Source organism: Nomascus leucogenys, chromosome 6, assembly GCF_006542625.1.
Source record: "Nomascus leucogenys isolate Asia chromosome 6, Asia_NLE_v1, whole genome shotgun sequence".
NCBI classification, from domain to species: domain Eukaryota; kingdom Metazoa; phylum Chordata; class Mammalia; order Primates; family Hylobatidae; genus Nomascus; species Nomascus leucogenys.
In genome coordinates this window covers 78,379,957-78,406,853 of record NC_044386.1, presented here as the reverse complement: position 1 = coordinate 78,406,853, position 26,897 = coordinate 78,379,957, and the positions used below count along the sequence as shown (strand labels likewise).

Sequence of the window (26,897 nt, the reverse complement as noted above, 5' to 3'; positions counted from 1 at the left end):
ATGATTGTACCACTGCAGTCCAGCCTGGGCAACAGATCAAGAAAGACCCTTTCTCTTAAAAAAAAAAAAAAAAAAAAGGGAAAAAGAAAACCTACCATGTGGTTTTACCTTAATAGTAAATGTGCTGAATATACAAAATTACCTATTTGCTTTAAGAACCCACATCATAGCCACGCGCGGTGGCTCACGCCTGTAATCCCAGCACTTTGGGAGGCTGAGGCCGGCAGATCACGAGGTCAGGAGATCAAGACCATCCTGGCTAACACGGTGAAACCCCGTCTCTACTAAAAATACAAAAAAAATTAGCCGGGCGTGGTGGCGGGCGCCTGTAGTCCCAGCTACTCGGGAGGCTGAGGCAGGAGAATGGCGTGAACCCGGGAGGCAGAGCTTGCAGTGAGCCGAGATTGCGCCACTGCACTCCAGCCTGGGTAACAGAGCAAGACTCTGCCTCAGAGGAAAAAAAAAAAAAAAAAAAAAAACCCGTCAGACACCATAGGGTTTGTTTTCGTTTTGTGTTACATGTATCCATGTCTTTGGCTTTTCTTGTTTAAGGTTGTTTTGTGTGTTTTTCTGTTGTCGTTGTTTGGTTTGGTTTGGTTTTTATTCTCTCCTCATCTGTGTTATCAAGGTTTTTTCTTGAACCTCCCTAATTTCTAACCCCCTGGGCTTTTAAAAAGAAATCTAAAATCCAGCGAATCTTTGAGATAGTCTCTAGGAAGTTGGGAATCGTTTGCCTCTTCATCCTTTCTCTGAGTCACAAGTGTATTTTCTGTGATACGCCCAAAATAGTTCTGGGAAAGAAGAAGGAAACAAGACTTACTCAGAAACCCAATACACAAGATAAGAAATATCAATGGATATTCTTACAACAGGCAACTGCAGGGCTCAGATTTTAAACATTCTGTCCAGTTGCTAATCCGTGCATTCCACTTGGGGTTTAGAAATCTGTCCTTATGCCTATTGTTTACGGCACTGAAGTCTGGGGAATTACGTGGCCCCTCCCCTGGTGTTTGGAGTTTGGGATGTTGTTTCTGCACAGATGGAGCTGTGAGAAGGAGAGAAGTTGAGTGGCAGGAGAGGATAGGTCTGGCTCCCAAGCATGCACCCAGATAAACAGAGACAACAAATGAAGCCCAGCTGCCTTCAAACCACACTGGCTTGTTTACTTCTGGAACATTTTTGCAGTGACTGTTCATCATCTTTACTTTGGATTTTTATTGGTTGATTTTATTTTTTTCCTAGAGAGTCATGTAAGCCACTCTCAGGGTAGATGAGAAGGTTTCCTACCATTTTACAAGTGGATCACATGCAGATTTACAGAGAAAGCTTTGCATGTCTAAATGAGGAGGAGCCTGGCAGAGCCTGAAAGACCTAGGTTCACTTTCTAGCCCCACCCATTCTTAGTTCCAATGTTCTCATCTGTAAAATGGAGATGACAGAGTATGCGGCTCATGTGGCTGTAGAGGCGTTGAATGAAACTGTGGAAATCATCTAGGGTGACTTCTGCCCCATAGTGGGCACTCAGCTCACTATAGCTGTTTGCTGTCACCTTCATCATTCCAAAGCCTGGTTGAGGCGCAGCTGTCAGCATTCGTTGGTAAAATGGCCCGACTCTCAAGACCTGCTAGAGGCTGATGTGGCCTCTAAACAGCCCCAGCCCTTCTGGGCAAATCCAAGTCCTCATTAGCACACCTCACGTCCAGCTCCAGTCACTGTGGTTATTATCCTCTGCTCCGCTGCTCCTTGGTGAATCCTGAGATTGGTGAATCCTGAGACAGGAAGTCTATATTTTCTTGGAACTGAAAGTAGGGCAGCCCTCCTTCCACAGCAGCACAAGCCCAGCTCCTGCAGAAACTGGAAAATTCTGTTTAGAGGCTGCATGCCGAAATGCCGCACCGACCAACAGCAACAGCCTCCACCCACTCACTTGATCTGGCTTCCTAATAATATACTCTGGATCAAGGTGGGGAATAAGTAGAGAAGCATTGAATCGCTCATTTGATTCTTACAGGGACTGTAGCAAGGCAGGGCAAGGTCCAACTGAATACACTCAGATTCTCCTATTTCCCATTGTTTTCCACTAAAAGAAAAAAAGGTATAGGTCATTTTATAGTGAGAATAAACAACATGCCACAGTAAGCGTTTCACATATTTGTTCATGAATCAGAGAAGCTGCTTCCCGTGCGTGTCATTGTCTAAACTGAGTGTCCCTGGAATAACAAGAAAAGCGTTGTTCAGGGATTGGGGCTTGGGGCTTGGCTCACATTTGTCTTCCTTCCATTCACAGCTATTTCTTTTAGAAGAGATGAGAGAGAGAAAGTATGATGGGTATGCTCGAGTGATACAGAAATCATGGAGGAAATTCGTGGCCCGGAAGAAATACGTTCAAATGAGAGAAGAAGGTATTTTAGCAATTTTGTTTCATTCATTTTAACAAATCTGAAGAGTAAATTGGAGCTTAAATGAAGTTCTAAGTTCCATTTTATTTTGCATATAATGTCACGCTAAAAATATTGCATCGTTTAGAGTTTCTTTGTATATTTCCACAGTATTTTCCTCCCTTTTCTGACTGACTTATCCTTCTTCCATCTTTGCCCTCTTGGGAATTGTAGCCTCAGACCTCTTATTGAACAAGAAGGAGAGAAGGAGAAACAGTATTAACAGGAACTTTATAGGGGATTATATTGGGATGGAAGAGCACCCAGAACTCCAGCAGTTTGTGGGAAAGAGGGAGAAGATTGATTTTGCAGACACAGTCACCAAGTATGACAGGAGGTTCAAGGTACGTGCTAACTGCCCACCTCTGAGATCACCAAACAGATTCCTTGTTTTTTTTTTAATAACTTGTTATTTTGCTTTTGTTGTTACCAAAGCAGAATGTGTTCGTTGTAGAAAAATTTAGAGAAAATACAGATAAACCAAAAGAAAAACAGGCACCTATGCCCAGAAACAATCACAGTTAACATTCTGTGTATATCCGTATCTTTCAGAATGTTTTTATGAAAACATACATTTGCGTATTCAGTTTTACAAAAAATGAGATACGTATTACATGCTGTTTTATGTCCTGAAGTGGTTGTTTGTTTGTTTGTTTGTTTTTTAAATAATGCCAGGGAGAATTTTCGATAGTAATACAGATAGCAATGTAAGTTATTTTACATGGCTGCATAGTATTCCATTTGACAGATGCCTTATCATTTTTAACCAATTTCTCATGAATCAATTTTTAGTGAGTTTGTTTTTTTTACTATCATAATTTCAATGAGCATCTTTTCACTCATCTTTGTGTATCTGTCTCCTAATATTTTTAGAAGAAATTGATAGGAGTGAAATTATTGAATCAAAGATTCAGAATATCAAGTAATATTGCAGAGTATCCTCATCCATTTTCCCAGAGTGGCTGATAAGTAAGGCTTTTCTAGTCACAGGAGGAACTGTTGATTTTTTCCCCTCCTCCTTTAGATACCTTTTGATAAAGTCTTGGTCCTAATAGAAAAATCTGAAGCTTCAGAAGCTCATGGACCCATTAAGAGCTTTTGGTTTTTTGCCAGGGGCAGGAAGGTCAAGAAAAAAATTTAATGAAATAAACAACGGAAGCATGATGTTGTTTTGCTAAAACCAAACCATTCCTTGCAACCTGTGCATGGCACCAGCTGCTGTGATGGCAGCTCTGGATGCACACAGGGGTGCTTAGCTCTCGCAGTGGTACTCATTTTAAAGTGGTTACCCACAGATTCCCGAGTAGATTTATATTAGATTATTGAGAATTATCATTCAAATGACAATATATCAGTGTTTTAAAAAGAAAATTTTATGAACTCCCAAGAAAATGTATGAAGACACTGCCCCCTGTTTAGAAACATGCTATACAGCATCCTTGGTAAGTTCACCACAGGTGTTGGTGACTTTCCCTTTACACCTGCTGTCCTGATATATCAGGCGACTCCATATGAGTTTGCCAGTTTTTAAGTCAAAAAGAGTCAAATGTCATCATTTTTTACATGTCATCCTAATAATCATGAACAATGCCCTCTTTCACTGTCATGGGGCCCGGTCATGTGATGAATGGAATGGCCATCTCAATGGTAGTGAAGATTGACTGTCCAAGGCAGCTTCCCACTGTCCTGGTAACAGCGGTCTGCCATGTGAATCATTGTCATCACATTGACCATGTCTGTCCACCCATTTCTGAGAAGGAGTCTTGCTCTGTCACCCAGGCTGGAGTGCAATGGCACAATCTCGGCTCACTGCAACCTCCACCTCCCAGGTTAAAGCGATTCTCCTGCCTCAGCCTCCCAAGTAGCTGGGATTACAGGCACCCACCACCACACCCAGCTTATTTTTGTATTTTCAGTAGAGATGGGGTTTCACCATGTTGGTCAGGCTGGTCTCAAACTCCTGACCTCAGGTGATTCACCCACGTCGGCCTCCCAAAGTACTGGGATTACAGGTGTGAGCCACCATGTCTGGCCTGTCCAGCTTCTTAAAGCTCCTCTCCTTACAGGGTGTAAAGCGAGACCTGCTTCTTACCCCAAAGTGCTTGTACTTAATCGGACGAGAAAAAGTCAAACAGGGCCCAGACAAGGGCCTGGTGAAAGAAGTCCTGAAGCGGAAAATTGAGATAGAACGGATCTTGTCTGTGTCCCTCAGGTGAGTGGTGGAGGCGCGGAGGCAGGATTGCCCCTTCTCGCCTCAGCATCACGGTCTGCTGTTCCAAACAGCTGGGAGGAAGACCGGGCTGGGCTCCCCAGCTGTCAAAATCATGATCAAGAGAATGGAATTTCCCTTCGTCCCAAAGGGAAGACTCCCTAGTCTCAGCGAGTCTTGATATGTCAGGAAGAAGGTACCAAGAAAAGGTGGCCTCCAGACAGCTCCTCTAATCAAGGGGGACCCAGCTCTATTGTAACCGTAACATGTTAGAAATGAACCCGGTATATGGAACACCTCAGAGAATAATTTCTCTTGTTGCAGTGGAGCCAAGGATTCAGAGCCCTGTCCCCCAGTCCACCTCTCCCAGGTTGGAGGCCTCACCCATTTCCCTGAGCAGAGGGTCCTGAAAGGGGAGTTTCTTTGGGACTTCCTTAGGGAGTGCCAGTTGGTCTCCATTCTCTGTAGCTCTGGAGTCATCGCGAGATGCTCTCTTCGCTCCAGTTCTCAGGCAGTGGGGAGTGGTGTTTGCTTCCACAAGGCCTCAGGAAGGGCCCTTGCTCTTCCCGGCAGCACCTTGGCTTCCTCTCGGCAGAAGGGCTCCTCTGCCGGCTGTCAGCATCTCCTCCATCAGTGGGACCTAGGCTAGGAGTTCTTAGCATAGGAGGGCTTCCCATGCCAAGAAGTCCTCCCATGCCAAGAACTCCCAGACTAGGAGTCCTCCCATGCTAAGTCCTCCCGAAGTCCTCACATGGTAAGAACTCCTAGACTAAGTTCCGCTGACACAGGAAATTCTCGCAATCCATGAAGACTAAGAATGGAAGAAAGGCCTCCGTGAGCCCCATAGCTTCCTCCAAGAATCATGTCCCTGGGCCTCCGAGGCTAACACTACTTTAGTCAGGAAAAGCTTTGGGCCTTTGCATTAGAGATGTTCTGCTCTCACGTGAACATGGAATTGGGACGCCTGTCAAACTCTTACTCCACACGGAAGACAAAACTGCTGCGCTCAGGAAAAAGCAGGGGTTTTATGTACTCAGGCGTCGGACCTACCGAGCTGGAAATCCTAGCACCAGTCTGATAATCCAAAACAGATTTCTAGTTGCATCCATTCTTGCCTGTGTCTCTGTGGTTTCTGATTCTGTTCCTAATTTCCCTGGATAAAGGGCCAGGCGGTGCAGTCCAGTTAAGTATTTAAAACATGCCAACTCAGGATGTGGTAAAGTTGCTAAGCAGATGAGTCCACAGTGTCCATTTTGCAGCCCCACCTCAGGTAGGTTTCAAGGCTATTGGTTTTTTTTAAAAAACAAAGCTCTAGGAGCTGACTGATTTTCTGAAGGTCTTCCTGAACATTCAGCTCATTGGCTGGGTCCCAACCTGAGCGGGGCAGTGCCTGCTGGCCACACTCTTCCTGGCTAGCTGGGCCCTGAGGCTGCCGTGGAAACCCGACAGGAAGCTCCTTCTTTGTTTGTCATTGCATGGGGACCTGCCATGCCTGGACTAAGCCAGGTTGGCCACAACGTGCTTGGCAGGCACCGCAGGTGAAAGTCGGAACCACAGCTCTAGGGCATGTGTAGTCACTGTGCTGAGAGTGACTTGTTCGTTCTGTTATTGCCCAGGTCTGTCTTCAGTCCCTGAGACCCCTGGTGGAACGCTCATGACTGGGACCATAGATTATCCTAATTGAGCTACATTTGTGTGGTTCTTTTGTTTTGTTTAGACAGAGTCTCGCTCTGTCACCCAGGCTGGAGTGCAGTGGCATGATCTCAGCTCACTGCAACTTCTGCCTCCCGGATCCAAGTGATTCTCCTGCCTCAGGCTCCCGAGTAGCTGGGATTACAGGCCTGCGCCACCACCCCTGGCTAATGTTTATATTTTTAGTAGAGACAAGGTTTCACCATGTTGGCCAGGCTCGTCTTGAACTCCCGACTTCAAGTAATCCACTCATCTCGGCCTCCCAAAGTGCTGGGATTAGAGGCATGAGCCACCGTGCCTGGCCTTGAGCTACACTTATATCAAGCACTTTGACACTTACTATCTTATTGATAAGTCCTTGAGGGGGTTGTCAACCAGGGACTGTAGGGACTGTTCACACTCAGATTCCTTCCTTTTATTGTTTTTTGTTTGTTTGTTGTCTTACAGCCTCAGGGGATATAATCTCTCATGGTAGCACCAGCTTCTTTGTCTTCTTCCTCTTCAGTATTCATCATCTGGAAGGTTCTTTTCTTGTGGTCTTTCCTTTTTAAAGGCTGTAGTAAAATGAGGTACTTAGCCTAAAAGTTTTTCTGACTCTAAGGAAAAAAAAAGAAAGTGTGAGTCATTTGAACTTGTGATGTCTGCGTATTGCAGTCACTGAACCTCACACTTGCCAAGATGAATAATAGTGTCCCCTCATTTCTTTATACTTGAGTTAGGCCAGTAATCAGAACCAAGTTAGGAAAGCAACCAGAGGGTGATGTGTGTGCAGAATCGAACCCAGAGTGGAAATTAATTCTGGTACCAGACTACTGAACGTGCGTGTGTGTTCTCAAAATACTTCAGTACTGGCATAGAGAAAGATTTTAACAGTTGTCTTGTATTTCAGGAAAAAAGCTGCAACAGCTGTATGTGTTTTTAAGAATTTCTGAGATTGACCTGTTGACTATTGGCTGGAATGATGTCAACATATGGCCTCCTAGTTAATATTTATCAAAGCATCCCATAAGCTTGATCTTAGCCCATCTCTAGCTCTTACAACTAATGTCAGCGCACAGTGGGCCTACAGCTCCCTATTCAAACCAACCAACCATTCAGTAACAGTTACGAGACAACAAAGGAAATGTGAGCATGACTAAATATTTGGTATGAAGAATTTGTTGTTTATTTCTGTAGGTGTGATCATGTTTTTGTGGTTAATTTTATATAAAGAGACTTTATCTTTTAATGATATATACTGAAACACTTGAGGATGAAATAAAGGCTGAGCGCAGTGACCCACGCCTGTAATCCCAGCACTTTGGGAGACCAAGGCAGGAGGCTCACTTGACCCCAGGAGGTTTGAGACCCACCTGGGCAACATAGTAAGACCCCATCTCTACAAAAAATGTGAAAATTAGCCAGGAGTGGTGGTACGTGCCCGTGGTCCCAGCTACTCAGGAAGCTGAGGTGGGAGGATTGCTTGGGCCCAACAGGTCAAGGCTGCAACGAGTCATGATCATACCACTGCACTCCAGCCTGGGCAACAGAGTGAGACCCTATCTCAAATAAAAATAATACCATAGTTTTTACTTTGGTTTAAAATAACCTGGAAGTTATTTTAAAGTGGAAGCAGGGAGAGTGAGGTTGTAGATAATTGTGATTATCTGTGGATTGGTGCTTGAAATCTGACATGTGGTGGTTCATTCTATACTACTTTTTATTTTTTTGAGACAGGGTCTCACTTTGCCACCCAGGCTGGAGTGCAATGGTGCAGTCTCGGCTCACTGCAGCCTTGATCTCCAGGTTCAAGCGATCCTCCCACCTCAGCCTCCTAAGTATCTGAGACTACAGGCATGCACCCCGACTTCTGGCTAATTTTTGTATTTTTTGTAGAGACAGGGTTTCCCCATGTTACCCAGGCTGGTCTCCAACTCCTGGGCTCACGGGATCTACCCACCTCAGCCTCCCAAAGTGCTAGGATTACAGGCATGAGCCACTGCGCCCGGCCCTACTCTCCTACTTATTTACAATTTAGAATTTTCCATCATAAAATGTTTTTCTAATCCTCCAGTAGGCATTAAATTTTTAGAAGTCTTTATCTTTTCGAAACATACAGATATATGTCTAGTTGAATTATGGTTAAAATTTTTTTTGAAGTTTTCTTTTACAAGAAAAAATAGGATCACAACAGGTAGAAATAGGGCCAATAGCTCCGAGAGGTATTAAAACTATAGTTTGTCAAAGGGACTCCAGGATAATTTGATCAGGAAAAATCCTTATTTAAATAAAAATTAGGCTGGGTGTGGTGGCTCACACCTGTAATCCCAGCACTTTGGGAGGCCAAGGGGGGCCTGGGAGGTGGAGGGTGCAGTGAGCCGAGATCACACCACTGCACTCCAGCCTGGGCGACAGAGCGAGACTCCGTCTCAAAAAAATAAATAAAAATTAGAGTGAAACACTGACACTTGCATTTCTGGCTTCATTGGAGACTTGGGAAGAATGTCAGGAGGTAACACACCAATACATGGAGTTGAGACACAGGATTTCGGAGGGTATGGTGGCTGCTGGCAGAAGGCCATGCCTGAGTTTTTGAAGGATCCTCCCAGAGTTGCTTCTTGTTCAAGTACTGGCCTGGCCCCACTCTTATTTGAAAAACTCAATTGCAGGAAGGGTGACCACAGGTGTAATGACCCATGTTCTTGGCTTTGCTATTGTAAGTGTTGAGTTCGGTGCCATGGAAGCTCTTATTTGGGGCTCTCTGATGAGGCTTCTCATTTTTTCTTCTCATTCTGGTAGCTGATCACCAGAAGGATGAGACCAAAAGTTGTGTGGCTGTCTGTCTGGGTTAATAGATTTTCCAGTACTTATCTCCAATTGGAAAAACAACCCGTAAGACGGTGCTTTAGACAGAGGCTCCAGCTCCCTGGTCACAACATTCTTGCCCAGAATGTTTCCTTGTCTGAATCCCCTAAACTTTCTGGCAATAAAAACAGCCCACTTCACTGCCTGTCCTGCTGACCTGAAGCATTACTGGCATCTTGACTTGTCAACATCATGGGATTGAGCACCTACCTGGTGCTGAGCCCTGGTATTCGAAAGTGGATGAGGCACAGTCACTGCCTCAGGAAGCTCCTCTCATTCTGGAAGGGGGAGCAGACAGCTGAGTAAACATATGCCTTACTACAAGTGTTCCCAGCATGGTTTAAAGGATACTCCTGGGACACAAAAGAGGAGAGTGGGTCTTTGCACCTGTGGGTCAGGTGAAGCTTCTTTGAGCCGGACACATCACTGCTGAGGCTTGCACCTGCGTCCGGGCTTTCTCAGAGACGTTAAGAAGGTTCTGAAACTGGTGCCACTGGTTTCTCTGAGTGGTAGAATTCTGGGCAAGGTTTATTTTCTTCTTGATTCGCCTCCGTATCTTCCAGTTTACTAAAAGCAGCATGTATTTCATAATCAGGAAAGACTTTTATAAAAGCTTAAATAAAGGCAGGGCTATCCTTGGAAATTGCCTTTTCAGCTTTAAAAAAAAAAAAAAAACTCCTTCAGGACTTTCCTTGGTGTTTTGTAACTAACATTTCTGTGAAAAGATATATTGGTTAAGAGAGTAAAACAAGATTTTCTAGTGTTGTCAGCAATACAACAGTAAGGCGCAAAGACGGAGGAATAAAAAAACAAGGGCAGATCCAAACCAGAGACTAGAAAGAGGGCTTTCAACACAGCTTACAGCGTCAAACATCTGTAAGGAATTGCAGCATAGGAATAAGTCAGGGGTGAAGTCCAAAGATAAGTCTGACTTTTTAGAATAAACACAAAAGCTTTGTTTTCAGGTCCAGGAGCATGGGCTAAGGAGAGCAGAGTGAGCTGAGACCCTGGCCTGGGTGAAGGTGGTCTGCCTAGCTCCAATGCCTGGATCACTGAAGGGAGGGGATTTTGGAGTTGATGGTTAAAGTCAAAGTGTCCAAACACATCTCTTCTCATTTCTAGATTCATGCTGATAATTGACCTTGAAGTTTTGGCCCGCTTGCTTTTTTCATTATAATAGTAATGAAACTCCTAATAAATCTAAGCACATTAAACCACTCAAGGTGACTTGTGTTGGGCTCATTTAGCCCTGTTGAATAATCACCATCCTGCCACAGTTCAGCCAGGCCACCAGGCATGACCAGACATGCCAAAGAAAGCTTTGAGCAAACAACCAAAACAGGAAGGAGTTTCATTCCTCACCCCAAAGGCCAAAAAGTGGAGCTTCTTGTTTTACTCTGGTCTGTTGCATGCACTCTACCTAATGCAGCCGGGTTCTTACACCTGGGCTAGGGTGCTAGGAGGCTTAGACTTTATTAATTCAAAATGACTTGGAAGAGCTCTTTTGAGCAGCTTTTCATAAGTGCTTTTTGGGGTTTTAGATTGCTGGCTGTACCTTTAAAGGGAAGGAGGAGGTGTTTGTTCCCAGGCACTGTAGAACTGGCATGTTGGCCCTGAATTGCCTTTGCATGCGCTGTTCAGTGACGGAGATGAAAACCGTCTGTTGTTTAAACCACTGGTTGTCAGTTTATCCTTGATCCCAACTATCACAGGAGTGGGCAAGAAGCATGGCTATGATGTGTGGATGTCTGAAAACAAACATCTGAGGTAATGATAATGACCAAGTGCTCCACCCAGATGGCCACTATTTGTCCAAAAAACACTGTAAAGTATTCTGACTTCACATCCAAGGGAAACTCTTTGGCTGCTCTTCAGTAAGCTGGCCATGAAAGGACCAAGCTCCTTTCCCCTGACGCTGGCCTTTTGCTTCCAGTGAACTCCATTCACCGCCCCACCCCACCCCCATGGTTTGCTCATGCTGCCATTCTACACCTTCCTATCCAATTGTCCTGTGGTTCCTTCGACCTCTTTTTCTCCTGTGGATTACCAAGCCCCTTTCCTGTAGGAGGACTGAAAGTGGGTAATTTGTGAACAGTAAGAATTTAATTTTTACAGTTCTAGAGAACGGGAAGTCCAAGGTCAAGGTGCAGGCAGATCTGGTGTCTGGTGAAGGCCCACTCTCTTCTTTATAGATGGCACCTCTTGTTGTGTCCTCACATGGGAGAATGACAGTAAGGGCAAACCACTCCGTCATACCTCTTCTGTAAGGTCACTAATCCAATTCATGAGGACCACTTCCTTGTAACTTAATCACCTCCTTAAGGCCACAATTCTTAATACTAGCACATTGGTGAATAAGTTTCAACATCAGACCGAGGTAGAGGTTGTGGCTACAGCTACTGGCTCCATCAGCTCCGGGTCACTAGCTCCCTGTCTCAGTCCAGAGAGAAGGTTCCTGACAAGCCTGGGATAGTCCCCCAAGATTCTCTGCCCAAGGGAGCCCTGTGATTCCAAGAAGGGCCCAACCCCTACCTTGACCTGTGAATGGGGCTGAACAGGGATACCACAGGAGTTTCCTTCTAAATGGGTCAGATTTTACATGGAAGAAGGATCCTGGGTCTCGAAGATTCTCTACAGCTCAGTCCTCTGTGTGATCCCCTTGCCTCATCATCTGACTTTGTCACAGCCATAGTAATCCCACTGGTGCAGTGACACCAGGTGCTCCGAGAGCAGAGCACAGCAGAGCAGAGCTCCTGAGCAACGCTGCAGGGCTCTGCGTATACAAAGAACCATGCCTGTGGCACTTGGAGAGACTAAAATGTTACCATGGTCAATTCACTGAAGCAGGTTTGCCTAATTTGTTTCTAATGCCTGGGAAAATGCTTACAATCCCTAATGAAATCCCATTCTTCAAAGGGTTGTCTTCCGTATTTGGCAGTGGTACTTGGAGATACTCGTAAACTTATAGCCTTTGGGGTGGTGGCGCCATTCACCTGAGTGATAAATCTAACAGGGAATGCAAATTCTCAATTACATACATGTTATCACTTTCTACCAAGCCTAGCCAGGCCTGAAGATGGAACTTTGTCTCATCAACCTCCCCTGACCACCAAGCGTTTCCTTGGAGCTGGGTCTGCCTCAGCGTCTCTCTGCCATCACCCTGTAGCTTCTAACACCTGCTCCCCTCCAGGCATAACTTTCTCCACAATCCCACCCTGTCCAAACATGCAGTTCCCGCAAAGGTGTGTTCTTGTCTGACAAAATTCATTAGCTTGAAGGTGATGATTTTTGCTTGTTTGCTGTTTGTCCATCTGGCCTTCGCATCTCTGAACTTGGACGTGTCTGTACATTCTAGTAGCTCCTGGCCTGCAGTGTCCACAGAGCACTGTTTTCCAGAAGGTTCTTAATAAGTACCTTGAAGTCCAGGACATTGGCGTCCCTCTTGGTAACCGAGCTTATGATTCTTCAAGTTCAAATTTACTACAATAGCTACAACCATATCATAAATTATACTAACTTGGAACTTAAATGTAGAGTTATCCCTTTTCAGCTGCATTCTGTTCATAACTTTCTGGATTTTTATGGATCTTAAAAACACAAGTTGGATTTGAAAATAGATTTTTTTTTTAATATGGGCTAAATTGTCCTTAAGTTCCTGATTTTAAAAATCATATGGAAAAAGTACTTTGATTATGCTTTTTTTGGGCTATAAACTTTCTTTGAAAGCAGATTTCAGCAATCTCATTATGTTGTTGGTTTTGTTTGAAAGATTATTACTTATAGAAAGAAAGACTGTAAAATCTTAGCACCATCTTACAGGATTTTTAAAATGGAAGAAAAAAAAAACCAACAGAGTAAAGAGAAGCACAGCTTTCACCAAGTGTGTTTGTCCAATCTCTTTACAGTACTATGCAGGATGACATTTTCATTCTCCATGAGCAAGAGTATGACAGTTTGCTTGAATCTGTCTTCAAAACTGAATTCCTAAGCCTCTTAGCAAAGCGTTACGAGGAAAAAACCCAGAAGCAACTACCTCTGAAATTCAGCAATACGTAAGTCCGGATCTGGGACCGAAACTTCTGCGTGTAGCTAAAAAGGGGTCTTGATCGCACCCGTGGGATTCAGGATGGGGCTGGAGGAGGCCTGTGAGGAGGAGAGTGGGGTCTGGCTGGCCCCAGTGGAACCTTAGAGACTGCAGAAGACAGTCTGGATAGTAGTCACAGACTTTGAGAAGGTTACTTTTGCATTTCTGTGAAATAATGACTTCATAGATTAGTGTATTTTATCGTTTAGACAAAAATCACCTAAATGAGGCAGACAAAGGCAGATTTTTATATATCACCCAAAAAAAAAGGGTTTTTTAATTTAGCAGAGCAGACAGGAGTAGAATCAGGCTGGAAGCAGATGAAAGTGATAGAGGTGGGGGCTTAAATTCCCCAAACCAATGCATAATAAAACCTATTTATTGGTAGGGCCTCTGGGGGCTTGAGGACTACAGGTGGCCAATGTGTTGTGTAGATGGTTCACCTTTCTTTCTTTTTTCTTTTCTTTTCCTTTTTTTTTTTTCTTTTTTTTTTTTTTGAGATGGCGTCTTGTTCTGTTGCCCAGGCTGGAGTACAGTGGTGTGATCTCGGCTCACTGCAACCTCTGCCTCCCGGGTTCAAGCAATTCTCCTGCCTCAGCCTCCTGAGTAGCTAGGATTACAAGTGCTCACCACCACATCCAGCTAATTTTTTTTTGTTTTTAGTAGATATGGGGTTTCACCATGTTGGCCAGGCTGGTCTTGAACTCCTAACCTCAAGTGATCCACCCACCTTGGCCTCCCAAAGTGCTGGGATCACAGGCTTGAGCCACCATGCCCGGCCTCACCTTCATTTCTTTTGGCAACATGATCTAATGGACCAGGTACTGGCATACTGTTGACCCTCTAATCTCATATTTGCTGAGTAAGAGTTTTTAGCTAGTCTGGGCAATATAGTAAGACCACATCTCTACAAAAAGTAAAAAATAAAAAAAAAATTAGCCGAGTATGGTGGTGCATGCCTGTAGTCCCAGCTACTCAGGAGGCTGAGGTGGGAGGATACTTGAGCCCAGGAGGAAGAGGTTGCAGTGAGCTGAGACCGCACGACTGCACGCCAGCCTGGGCAACAGAGCAAGACCCTGTCTAAAACACAGAAAGAAAGTTATTTAGATTTTCTTTTTAAATTTCCCCATCTATAAAATGGGAGTATCCTCCATCTTTTCCCAGCTACAAGAATAAGGCCAAGACAAAGCCTTAATATCATGATGAGGGAAACTTATAATAGGCAGCTATTTAAAATTATGATTTTTCCTTCTTATGATATGAGAAAATATAAGTTAAAAGCAGAATAAGGATTGCATAATGCAGGCATATATGCAACATGGAAGCATTAAAACTGGCTAGGGAGTTTGGGAATTGCAGGTAAATCCTGCCTTCTATTTGGATTTTGGTTGCTAGTGTGTGTCTTTTTCCATCCCTGGGTGGGATGTGATGGTGCAAGAATAGTATGGGACTAAACAAAGCCAGGTTCTATGCTAGAGTCTTCAAGCTGGCCTGTGTCTGGCATCTCTCAGTCCTCCACAAGCACAGAATCAGGGACAACAGCCAGAAGCACAATGACAGCACAGTGGTATGACCTGGAAATTTCTCTTTCCTCTGTCCCCTCAGCAGGCGCCCCTGAGACCACCTGACAGAGTGGCATTGGCATATTAGCGAGGTGTACCTCCCTCACCACCTGGTGTCTCACAGTACGGGGCCCCAGATGCTCCTCTCTCTGGCTCATTGTCATGCAGCGACAGTGCCACCCCATGGATGCGGTGCGCATCCTCAGGGCCCTGCTCCTGGTGTAGATTGTCCGTTCTTGCCTCATGTTTATGCTTTTCCAGCAGCAGAACTCCATGGCGGGATCTCTGAGCACCGTTTTCTCACTGCGTCCTTCGACCTGTTAACCCCATTGTGCTTTTTGCAGGCTTGAACTGAAGTTGAAAAAGGAGAACTGGGGTCCCTGGAGTGCGGGGGGCTCCCGGCAAGTGCAGTTCCACCAAGGCTTTGGGGACCTGGCTGTCCTCAAGCCCAGTAACAAAGTGCTGCAGGTCAGCATCGGACCTGGACTGCCCAAGAACTCCCGTAAGTACTCCACGGGCCCTGCAGGCAGAACTGCCGCCGCTCCCCCGAGTCTCCTGAGCAAATGCTGCACACATGTGCACAGATGTGGGGGCTGAGAATCAGTACACCTTCTGCTTCCTGGGGCTCAGGCTTTCTTCAGAATGGAACATTTCAAACTAAAGCAACAGCAAGGAAAATGAGCAGGTTAAAAGTTTCTGAGGGACTTGGTACTTATGTATCAGTACACCTGGCATTACAATATTCTGGTTAAAACAAATCAAAATTGGTTAGCTTCAAATTTCCCCTCCCTTTCCAGTCAGATCTTGTCCACAATACCAACATCATCCTCTATGCCACCTTTAAAGAAATTGACTGGGACAGGCACGGTGGCTCACACCTATAATCCCAGCACCTTGGGAGGCCAAGGCCAGACGATCGCTTGAACCCAAGAGTTCTAGACAAGCCTGAGTAACATGGCAAAACCCTGTCTCCGCACACAAAAATAAAAATATAAAAATTAGCCAGGCATGGTGGTGCATGCCTGTAGTCCCAGCCACTCGGGAGGCTGAGGTGGGAGGATGGCTTGAGCCTGGGAGGTCAAGGGTGCAGTAAATCATGATCTTTGTTGGGGTGCCACTGCACCCCAGCCTAGATGACAGAGCAAGACCCCGTCTCATTAAAAAAAAGAAGACAAAAAAGAAATAAAACACCATACACACACATACACACACATGCACTACCTCAAACCCCAGTCTAACTCCTTCCCTGGCCTTTATTTTTCTATTTATAATTGATATTTATAAACATATCTATAGTACACAGCATAGAATAATCATATATGCTATGCATGCATATACTGTGATATTGTTCTAAAATTTAGCCTGTGTGTGATCACACACATGAAGATGCCATATATACAATAACTGTTTCTAGGCCAGGCACGGTGGCTCATGCCTATAATCCCTGTACTTTGGGAGGCAGAGGCAGGTGGACTACCTGAGGTCAGGAGTTTGAGACCAGCCTGACCAACACCCCGTCTCTACTAAATACAAAAAACTAGCCAGGTGTTGTGGCGTATGCCTGTAGTCCCAGCTACTTGGGAGGCTGAGGCAGGAGAATTGCTTGAACCCAGGAGGCAGAGGTTGCAGCGAGCTGAGATCGCGCCATTGCACTCCAGCCTGGGCAACAAGAGCAAAACTCCATCTCAAAAATTAACTAATTAATTAAATAGCCGTTTCTCAAATCTGTCTGCAGAGGTGCACCTTAACATGTTTTCTAACATATTAATACAATATCAATAAATGCCATCATATCTTTATATATGTAGAGCCACTCAGAAAATGTTGATGTATGTCTGTGTATCCGTTAGTACTTGCAGAAAACAGACAGCAACTTTTGGAGGGATTTCTGAAGCGATTTTTCAGTAAAAAGATGTGGACAGGGTTTAGGGAACAAAGTAGGGACCCAGGGAAAGGGAGTGACAGGAAATCATTATTATCCGCAAACCTGAAGCAGCAGAGGGAGGAACGAGGTGAACTGAAGGCTTCAGGCAGGAAGGAGGCACATGAAGTCCCCCACCTCCCTCCTGACACTCCAGTCTCCTGCCAGTGCCTTCTGTTGGCCTGGCCTATAGGCCTCACCCCACTGGAAGGCAGAGGCCTGGCTGTACACAGGACTCAGACCCCAGGGCACAGAGCCGGGCAAAGAAAGGCTGCAAATAACCAGCAGGCTATGTTTGTGCAGCAGGCCCCAGAGTGGAAATTGCCCAATAAGTGTTGGATTCTATCTTATTTGGGGTGGGGAGAGTGGCCTGGGTACTGGGAGGGAAGCCCCTAGCAGGCCACATTGGGTTTGCCCCGATCCCACGTGGTTGGTTCTCCCAGGCCCTAGCTGCAGCTCCTTTTCCTGTGTCTGCACTGTGCACCTTGTCACCTCCTACCCTTCTCTATTCTTCAGCTCTTCTCTTTATAAGAAATTCCCTCTGCACCCCTCTTCCAGCTGGTTTAATCCTACCTTCCTTCCTGTTCCATTCTAGACCCTATTTATTGTTTTTCTTCCCCACATAGATGTCTCTGCAGAGATCTCCTCTGGCTCCTCTGGCCCTGCTGTCCAGCCCTGACTGTGACCCACAGTGTGTTCCTTTGGCCCCAGCTTGTTCCTAATTCCTTCATGTCTGTGTCAAGGGTACAAGTCTGCTTCTACTCCTTGTGGTCTCTGTGTTTAGTTCAAGGACCGTAGAACACACACCCTTGCGTGCAAGGCGCTTGACATAGGCAGGCATGCAGTCAGTGCCAGAACAGGCTTCATGCCAACCCTGCTGATCCGTAGCATTAGTGAACCTGCTCAGCCACTTAGCGTTTAGAACATGAATGCAAATGTTAAAATGTTCCATCTGTCTCTCTTAAAAGTCTGCAAAAATAGAAACACCTTTGTAAGATGATCGAATGATCATCTTTAAAAACTACTGTCTCTAACATTTCAAAACTGTACCTCTATAAACCTATCCTCCAGCCCCTCCCACCCAATAGCTACCATTACATACTTCCCTCAACTGCTCCTTCTCCACTGCAACTGTTCTCCTGCAGATCCACCTGAGAACTGGAATCTAAGCTTCTCAAAAATTTTCCATATGCAAAGAACCATGAGGATCCATAAAACCAACCAGTAGCACTGATTTTAACTTTGTCTTGTTTATTTCAGGTCCTACCAGAAGGAACACTACCCAAAATACAGGTTATTCCAGTGGGACTCAAAATGCCAACTACCCAGTGAGAGCTGCCCCTCCTCCCCCAGGTAAGCCAGCTATGTACCGTAGTCTGGGACCACTAAATCTGGACCCATAACTTATAAAATATGTTTGGGAAGAAACCCATTAGCAAATCAATGCACACATATTAACCAGGCATGGACCATTTCAGTGCCAGATGTACAACACAGCAGCCCTACTTGAGACCTCAAAATTCAGAAAAATAGGAGTCAGTGAGACTGAACTGCGGCTGAGTTCGCAATCTGGATTTCATTACCTCGAAATATTACTCCCTTAGGAAAGGCTTCTGACAGAGAGAAAGGAGTTCCTTGTCCGTGACAACCAGACTGTTGTCAGCTTTTAAGACACAGGATGCTGCTTTATGGAAATAGGAGTTTACAGGTCTAACCCCACCACCACTACCCAGCTCCGGCCAAATACCACTACAGTAGTCCCCCCTTATCCTCGGGGGATGCATTCCAAGACCCCCAGTGGGGGCTTGAAAATGCAGATATTACCAAAACCTATCTATACTTTTCCAGTTTAAGTTTTCCACAAAACCAGCAGAAATTTTTTTCTTTCTTCACAATGTTACAGATAGAAGATTCATTGTTACTGAATTTACTTAAAGGAAGCGCTTTCACTTAAAGGAAGCGCTTAATGGCTTCTCTGTGGCATATCCAAATTGCCAGCTTCCTGGGGCCATTATGAATAACTAGACGGCTGCTTAGTGACTGATGACTGGGTAGCACACACAGCATGGATAGGCTGGGCAAAGGGACGATTCGTGTCCTGGCGGGACAGAGTGAGATGGCACACAACTTAAGCCTTAGGAATTGTTCATTTCTGGAACTTTCATTTAATATTTCCAGGCTACAGTTGACCATGGGTAACTGAAACAGTGGAAAGCAAAATCATGGATAAGGAGGGGAGGGGGCTACTGTTTTGTAAGTTATAGCAGCTTAATGACTGAATAGAAGAAATTTGTTTTCTATTTCCTGAGATTAGGATTCAGGAGGCCTTGTTCAAAAAAATAAAGCAATATCTGAGAGTATTACAAAATTGTTATAAAATTTATGCTTATATTTCATATTTATCTCTTCTTTTTTTGGGATGGGGTCTCAGTTGCCCAACTGGAGTGCAGTGGCACGATCATAGCTCACTGCAGCCTCAGCCTCCCTGGATCAAGCGATCCTCCCACCTCAGCCCCTTGAGTAGCTGGGACTACAGGCACGTACCACCACACCTGGCTCATTTTTTTTTTTTACTCTTTGTAGACATGGAGTCTCACTGTGTTGCCCAGGCTGCTCTTGAACTCCTAGGTTCAAGCAGTCCTCCCACCTTGGCCTCCCAAAGTGTTGGGATTAAAAGTGTGAGACACTGAACCTGCCCTCTCATTTTTAATAATAAAAATGTAACTGACATACCCAGACACTCTAAACCTGAATCTAAGATTTTCTGTCTCTAAAAATCTGTGTAGTGTTTGTAGAACGCTTGCAAAAATACATAAAATCTTTTAATGTTTTTCCATCACTCACAAAATTCAGTTCATAAAAAACTGCTCCCAGAGTGTTTGGTTTTAAGCTGTTTAGGATTCTAAGTCTGATAGGGTCATTTTGAGACTGTATTTGATTCCAATCTTCCCAGCCAAGAGAATTCTATTTGTACCAATGTCCAAGATAAGGAGTAAAAAGCATTTCTTGAGGCTGGTCACAGTGGCTTATGCCTGTAATCCCAACACTTTGGGAGACCAAGGCAGGAGACTTGCTTGAGACCAGAAGTTTGAGCCCAGCCTGGGCAACATAGCAAAACCCCATCTCTACAAAAATGTTCTTAAAAATTAGCTGCAGCCACGTGCAGTGGCTCATGCCTATAATCCCAGCACTTTGGGAGACTGAGGTGAGCAGATCACTTGAGGCCAGGAGTTTGAGACCAGCCTAGCCAACACGACAAAACCCTGTCTCTACTAAAAATACAAAAATTAGCCAGGCATGGTGGCGCACACCTGTAATCCCAGCTACTGGGGAGGATGAGGCACGAGAATTGCTTGAACCCGGGAGGTGGTGCTTGCAGTGAGCTGAGATCATACCACTGCACTCTAGCCTGGGCGACAGAGCAACACTCTGTCTCAAAAATAAATAAATAATAAAATAAATTAAAAAATAAAAATTAGCTGGACATGGTGGCACATGTCTGGAATCCCAGCTACTCAGGAGGCTGAAGTGTGAGGCTGAGGTGGCTATGATCATGCCACTGCACTCCAGCCTGAGTAACAGAGTGAGACCCTGTCTCAAGATTAGCTGGGCATGGTGGCATGCACCAGTGATTCCAGCTACTCACAAGGCTGAGACATGAAAATTATTTGAGCCAGGGAGGCAGAGGTTGCTGTGATCTGAGATCGCACTACTGTACTCCAGCCTGGGTGACTGAGTGAGAGTCTGTCTCCCCTCCCCATCCACCCCCACCCCCCCCACCCCCCAAAAAAGGGCATTTCTTTAGTCTCTGGAATCTCACCATTGCATGCTAAAGTATGGACACTGGGGCCCAGCAGTGAGAAACTAATTCTCGTCTCTTTTGGAGTCCCCATCCTGCCTTGACCCGGCTCTGTCTCCTCCTTTCTTCTTTGAAGAAAATCCAAGCACAAAGGAACTTAAGAGAAGCACTGTAGTATCATATTACTGCGTGTGCGCTGGTTCCAGTGGAGAATTCTGGCCAAGTCCACCTGGAAAGCTCACTGGCCTCAGCTAGGTTGGCCAAAGTAGCCTCAGATCAAATCAGGCCACAAAGTTTCCGACCTTGAGCAGGGCTCCCCAGCTCTCTAAATGACAGTTCCTTCATCAATAAAATGAGACAATGGGACCAGATCCATTTGACCAGCACTTCTCAAACTGTCTGTGGTGAAAGACCAGGGGTTTTCAGGGGGTTTAAAAAAATTTCCAGTCCATCACAAACCATACATTTGTATGATACAATAAAAATGAATTAGTAGAAGAATGGAATTTTCAAAACATATAAAATATATGCCAAAACTTCTAAGATGCAACAGGCATGAAATAGATCTGTCAAACTGCCATGAACGTTTCTAAATGCATACTCTTCATTTCTCACCTTATGATGGACCAGGGGATCTCAAGCAGCATGTGGGGCAGCCGCTGTGGGGACCCCACTTTTATCACTGGCCATGTGACATCCCGAGGGCATGTCACACTCTTAAGATGCCCCTCTCCTTTTGTTGGGATCCTAGGCAGCAAGCAGGGTCCTTCTACCCTCCCCCACCCCAGACCCTGTGGGAGCCCATTCAGCTCTCACTCACTGAGGGAATGAGGTCAGATGAAGAGCGGCTGTTTGCCCCAAATGTCTCGTTCTGATCTGGTCTGGTGGCCTGTGGGAGGAAATTGCTAGAGACATGGATGGATGAGGAGCCACCCCTTGAAAGCTCCACCCTGAGAAAACCGTGGTTCAAAGCAAGAATTCCACCTATTATTACTGGGCAGAAAGAACCCTCTTTCTGTAATAATAAGGATATAGAGAAAATGTTTGTCGGAGCTGGAAGCCACCAAGCGGATTCTGGACCTGTCTCGTGGTTCTTTCATGAAGAACTGAGACTATGAAAGATCAGCTTTCTTGCTCATGATTAGTGTAGCTCTCAGAGGCAGAGCCAGAACTGAACCCGTAGTCCTTCTCTGAGGGTCATCCCACTGGTACCAAAGAGTTCTCTTAATTTGGTTGGAAGAGGTTTTTGGGTGGGGCTCACCAAAGTGGGCCTTGAAGAGTCTTGTTCTCTTTCTCCACTCAGCCCAGATCTGTCAATGGGAGAATGAATAAGGGCCTCTTCATACGTAGCATGGAATGCTAATGCCCCAGTCAGCCAAGACGCATGGTTTGGAGCCTGCCACTGTAACCCATTACTTATTGGCTAATGCGATTTTAACTAGACATCGCTGTTTGGCTGAGAGAGCTTGCTCCATCCGGACTGATCCAACTGGGTGGCCACTTTTCCCTTGCCTGTGTAGAGTACCCCCTCTGCCTCACACAGCAGGCTCCTGCCGTGGATGCCCAAGATTGGGCCCTCGAAAATGGATGTCCAGCTGTTTAAACAGCTGCCTGCCAGCCCTCTTGAGTCATAACCTCATAATTTTTCTCAGGCCCAAGAAGGTGTCTCCCAGACAGTTGCAAGCTTACCTTACGGTGGGCTTTGAACCTCAGGAAATCTGGGGATTCTATTGCCACCAAGCATGTGCTGAGTGTCCGCTGTGTTCCGGGCACATCCCGGGAAGCTGACCATGCATTGTTGTACATGTTAAATACATACAATTTTATTTGTCAGTTATACCTCAGTAAAGCCCGGGGATGGGGAGAACAGTGAATCAGCTCTAATTCTCACAATGTGTTAGCAGTGATGCCTTCCATTTTTTTCAAATGCAGAAATTGAGACTCAGAAGTTAAGTAAGCTGCCCTTGTAGTACATGGAAGAAATGTGGAGAGACTTTTGCCAAAGGATCCAAAAATGTGAGCCTTATTTCCTTCTCTCTTCCTCTCTCTAGGATACCATCAGAATGGAGTCATCAGAAACCAGTTTGTGCCACATCCCCATGCTCCTGGAAGCCAGAGGTCCAATCAGAAAAGCCTGTACACCTCCATGGCCCGCCCGCCCTTGCCTCGGCAGCAGTCTACCGGTTCAGACCGAGTGTCGCAGACGCCAGAGAGCCTGGATTTCCTCAAGGTCCCGGACCAGGGAGCTGCAGGGTAAGATTCTCACATCCTGTGGATGAAGCCGGCAAGCTCCATCTCCATCATTCAAAACAAGGGTTCATAGATTCCTGTGGGCCGTCAATACAGGATTCTAAGGTTCGGTTTTCTACCTCAGTGCTACACGCCAGGACCCAAGGCTGTGGGGCTGTGGCTGGTATTTCTAAAGGTACAGCCACATTAATAGCACACAATTCATTTCATTCTCCGGAGAGGGCTTATCTTGGACACATCAGAAGACGGGTTCCCTTTGGCCCCAGATATGGTTACTCTGTGACCTCTTTGTGCTTTCTTTCATGGTTGAGGAATGATGGAGCTTTTGATTTGTGTCTGTGCCTGCAGTTGCATAAATACACCAGCTTTAAGAGTCTTCAGCAACATTAAGAATAACATCCCAGCATTCTATATGATATTTGTTGAAGAATGTGGGTCTTTGTGGCTTTACAGTGAGAGCCTCTCTGCCTTTCTAGAATGTAAATAAAGAGTGGTGAAGAGAACCCAGCCTTTTTAGCCGGAGGAAGTGAAGATTCCTGAAACTCTGCGTAGATATTAGAAGAGCTATCAGTTTTAAAAGGGGGTTAAGACATGTCCTGTGGAGTCATAGGGATGGAACTAGCGCCAACTGAAAACCAGTTAGTGAACTCTGCCAGGAGGTAGATTTTTGGCTCCAGTAAAAGGAAGAATGTAGCAACCCAAATATGAGTTGCCCTCGTATGTAAAGAGCATTTTGTTCCTGGGAGCATCCAGGCACCAGGTGGATGGGGATCACCAGGCAGGAGTGTTCAGAGTAGTGTTGTCAAATGTTAGATAAGGGGAAAGAGAGGCCTGTCTAACACTGGACCTGCTGCTTGCCCTCTCTGAGCTTCGGTTTCCTTGTCTAAGCACTAATGTAATGCCATCAAACTTGCAGCAAACTTGTTGGGAGGACTAGAAATTACATACATAAAATCTCTAGCATGGTACTTGGCATTCCGGAGTCTACTCACTTAACTCTAGCTTGAGGGTGGTGATGACGGTGACAGGGTGATGATCATGAGGACCCCGGTCACTTCATGGAGGTTGAACTAGAGACTTGTAAGGAATCTTCCAGCTCTGCACGACTCTCCGTGGTGGAGTGGCTGTGTCTGCTAAAGCTAGTAATGGCCTGCTCCCACCCACTCTCTCTTCTCTTCCCCTCTCTCAAGCCCTCTTCTATTTTCCACTGTCTCCTGTCTCTAGCACCATGGAGAAGTTTCAAATGAGGATCAGGACGTATGAATGCAAAATAGACCTGTGCAGGAAGAGAAACAACAGTTCCTTCCTCTGAGGGGGCAGCCATCCATCTACCTTTTTGTTGGTTGGTTGGTTGCTTTGTTTTTTGAGACAGGGTCTTGCTCTGTTGCCCAGGCTGCAATGCAGTGGTGTAATCTCGGCTCACTGCAGCCTCCTCCCAGGTTCAAGTGATTCTCCTGCCTCAGCCTCCTGAGTAGCTGGGATTACAGGCACCACCACCACACCCAGCTAATTTTTTTTTTTTTTAGACGGAGTCTTGCTCTGTTGCCAGGCTGGAGTGCAGTGCCACAACCTCAGCTCACTGCAATCTCCGCCTCCCAAGTTCAAGCGATTCCCCTGCCTCAGCCTCCCGAGTAGCCAGGACTACAGGCGCCCGCCACCACGCCCAGCTAATTTGTGTGTGTGTGTGTGTGTATTTTAGTAGAGACAGAGTTTCACTATGTTGGCCAGGATGGTCTTGATCTCCTGACCTCGTGATCCACCCGCCTTGGCCTCCCAAAGTGCTGGGATTACAGACGTGAGCCACCACACCCAGCCTTATTTTTTAATTTTTAGTAGAGACAGGGTTTCACCATGTTGGCCAGGCTGGTCTCAAACTTCTGACCTCAAGTAATCCACCCACCTCAGCCTCCCAAAGTGCTGGGATTACAGGCGTGAGCCACCGTGCCTGGCCGCATTCATCTTTATGCCCTATTATTTGCCCTATTATTTGATGTTTTTCCTGCCTTGGCAGCTTCCTTCTAAAGATCACAAAGCTCTTAAGAACTTTGCCACGTTCTCTCCTAGCAGCATTCCTTTTCCCCTGGCAAGTCTTATCTCACTTCATTTTGGGCTACAAATATGAAAGCACCTAGTTGGTTTTTTGGGGTTTTTTTTTTTGTTTGAGACGGAGTCTTGTTCTGTTGCCAGGCTGGAGTGCAGTGGTGCGATCTCAGCTCACTGCAACCTCCATGCCCTGGGTTCAAGTGACGGTCCTGCCTCAGCCTCCCGAGTAGCTGGGACTACAGGCACGTGCCACCACACCCAGCTAATTTTTTTGTTTTTTTTTTTTTTGTAGAGACGGGGTTTCACCATGTTGGCCAGGATGGTCTCGATCTCCTGACCTCGTGATCTGCCTGCCTTGTCCTCCCAAAGTAGCTGGGATTACAGGCGTGAGCCACCGTCCCCAGCTGAAAGCACCTTAGTTTTATCACACAGACAGCCATCAGAGTGGATGCCACCCTTATAGAGACCTCTCTCTACGCACGTGTGTGTGTGTGTGTGTGTGTGTGTGTGTGTGTGTGTGTGTGTGTCTCCCTCTCCTCTTCCCTTCCACTACCCCCCAGTCTTGGGTAAGCAGCTATACCCCACCAGTTCTCATGACCGTGGTTTACCTGATTGGCTTGGTCTAAACCAGTAGTTCTCAAACTCTAGTGTGCACTAGAATCCCCTGGAAAGCTTGCTGGCCTACTTCCCGCATTTCTGATTCTGTAGATCCGGGGTAGGGCTTAAGAATTTGCATTTGTACCATGTTCCCAGGTGATGCTCTGATCCAGGGACCACATTTTGAAAACCACTGGTCTGAAGGCACCTGTAGTCTGATTGATAAAGCCAGGGAAGCCTCCATGTGAAGGTGAATTGCAAGGGTGCTGTTAGGCTCATGGGATTTTTGCTCTCTAACCCAGACCTACACCTTTCAGGTGGGTGAGCATCACTAAGTCACAATCCCTCCTAGGCCCAGTTTGATGCCTCAAAGTAGGCAGGGTATTAAAAGCAGTCAACAGAATGCACCAAATCTCTTAGCTCTGTGTGCTAGCTGCCTACTTACTTTGGTTTTGGCAAGCAAAACCATCTTTCCAGCCTACTTTGCAAGTTGCAGACTTGCACATCGGCCAGCTGGGAGCATCTGTCAGCCCAAAGTAGGCAATTTAGGAACACTTTGTCTTAACCAAGGCTGCTCCCTTCCAGCCCTCTCCCATGTGGTTCCCTATTTAAGTCTTATCGCACCCTTTGCCACCCTCTGGCCTAAAGACTGGGTACATGTGGTGCTGTCTTGGAGGCTGGCCGTGAGGCCGGAAGGAGAGGACACCTTCACACCTGTCTACTAGGCAGTAAGATTTCCTTGTATGTAAAACACGATTAGTAGGCACACTGTGTCTTAGCCAGCCTCCTCTTTGTAACCTTAAATCTGCTGTGCAAACATGTCTTACAAAATAGTACCTTGGGCAAAAGGCTGAGCCTTTTCTTAGTATTTATTTTCTAAAACACGTAAAGGTGAAAATTAAAAGTGTCTAATGTGGCCAGAGACTTTGGATGTGGCATTTTATGGATCCCCATGGTTACCTAAATTTAACAGCTTCTCCTATTTGCCAAGAAAACATGAATTGCATTTATTCCACAGGAGGCTGTTGAAGCATGCAGGGAATTTTAGGATTCCAAGTTTGTACTTTTTCCATAAACATGAAAATTCCTATACATCAAAGTTCTAAACAGTCACCTTGACTTTACCAATCTATAAAAGTAGGATTACTATGGTCTTTCTTTCCTGGCTTTCACATTCTGGGTTTATCTTTCCTTCCTCTCTCTCATCCCTCAGTGCACTTTTTCTGTAATTTATTTTGGATCATGTAATATGGATAAAATCAAATGATGTAATTAGCACCTCAAGTTAATTCAGGCTAGTCTTTATCAGTTTATTTTAGGTTCAATCAGTTGTTCTGAAGACAGCATGAAGATTTCACTAAATTAATTACCATCCCAACTGGATTCTTTACCCTTACATTGCAGTATTAGTGCATATGGTAGCTATCATTATCATTCTCCAGGAAACACTGAGAGATC

General features: G+C 45.5%; 1 protein-coding gene across 1 annotated transcript in view; it reads left to right on the top strand.

Moving 5' to 3' along the window:
- Positions 1-26,897, top strand: part of MYO1E (myosin IE) — a 233,336-nt gene that overhangs the window by 197,825 nt on the left and 8,614 nt on the right. Inside the window, exons 20-26 of the mRNA XM_030814491.1 lie at positions 2,288-2,402; positions 2,613-2,782; positions 4,505-4,650; positions 13,089-13,235; positions 15,174-15,331; positions 18,011-18,103; positions 22,601-22,802. Of these exons, the coding sequence (XP_030670351.1) occupies positions 2,288-2,402; positions 2,613-2,782; positions 4,505-4,650; positions 13,089-13,235; positions 15,174-15,331; positions 18,011-18,103; positions 22,601-22,802 (1,031 nt within the window). The remainder of the gene's footprint in view (positions 1-2,287; positions 2,403-2,612; positions 2,783-4,504; positions 4,651-13,088; positions 13,236-15,173; positions 15,332-18,010; positions 18,104-22,600; positions 22,803-26,897) is intronic.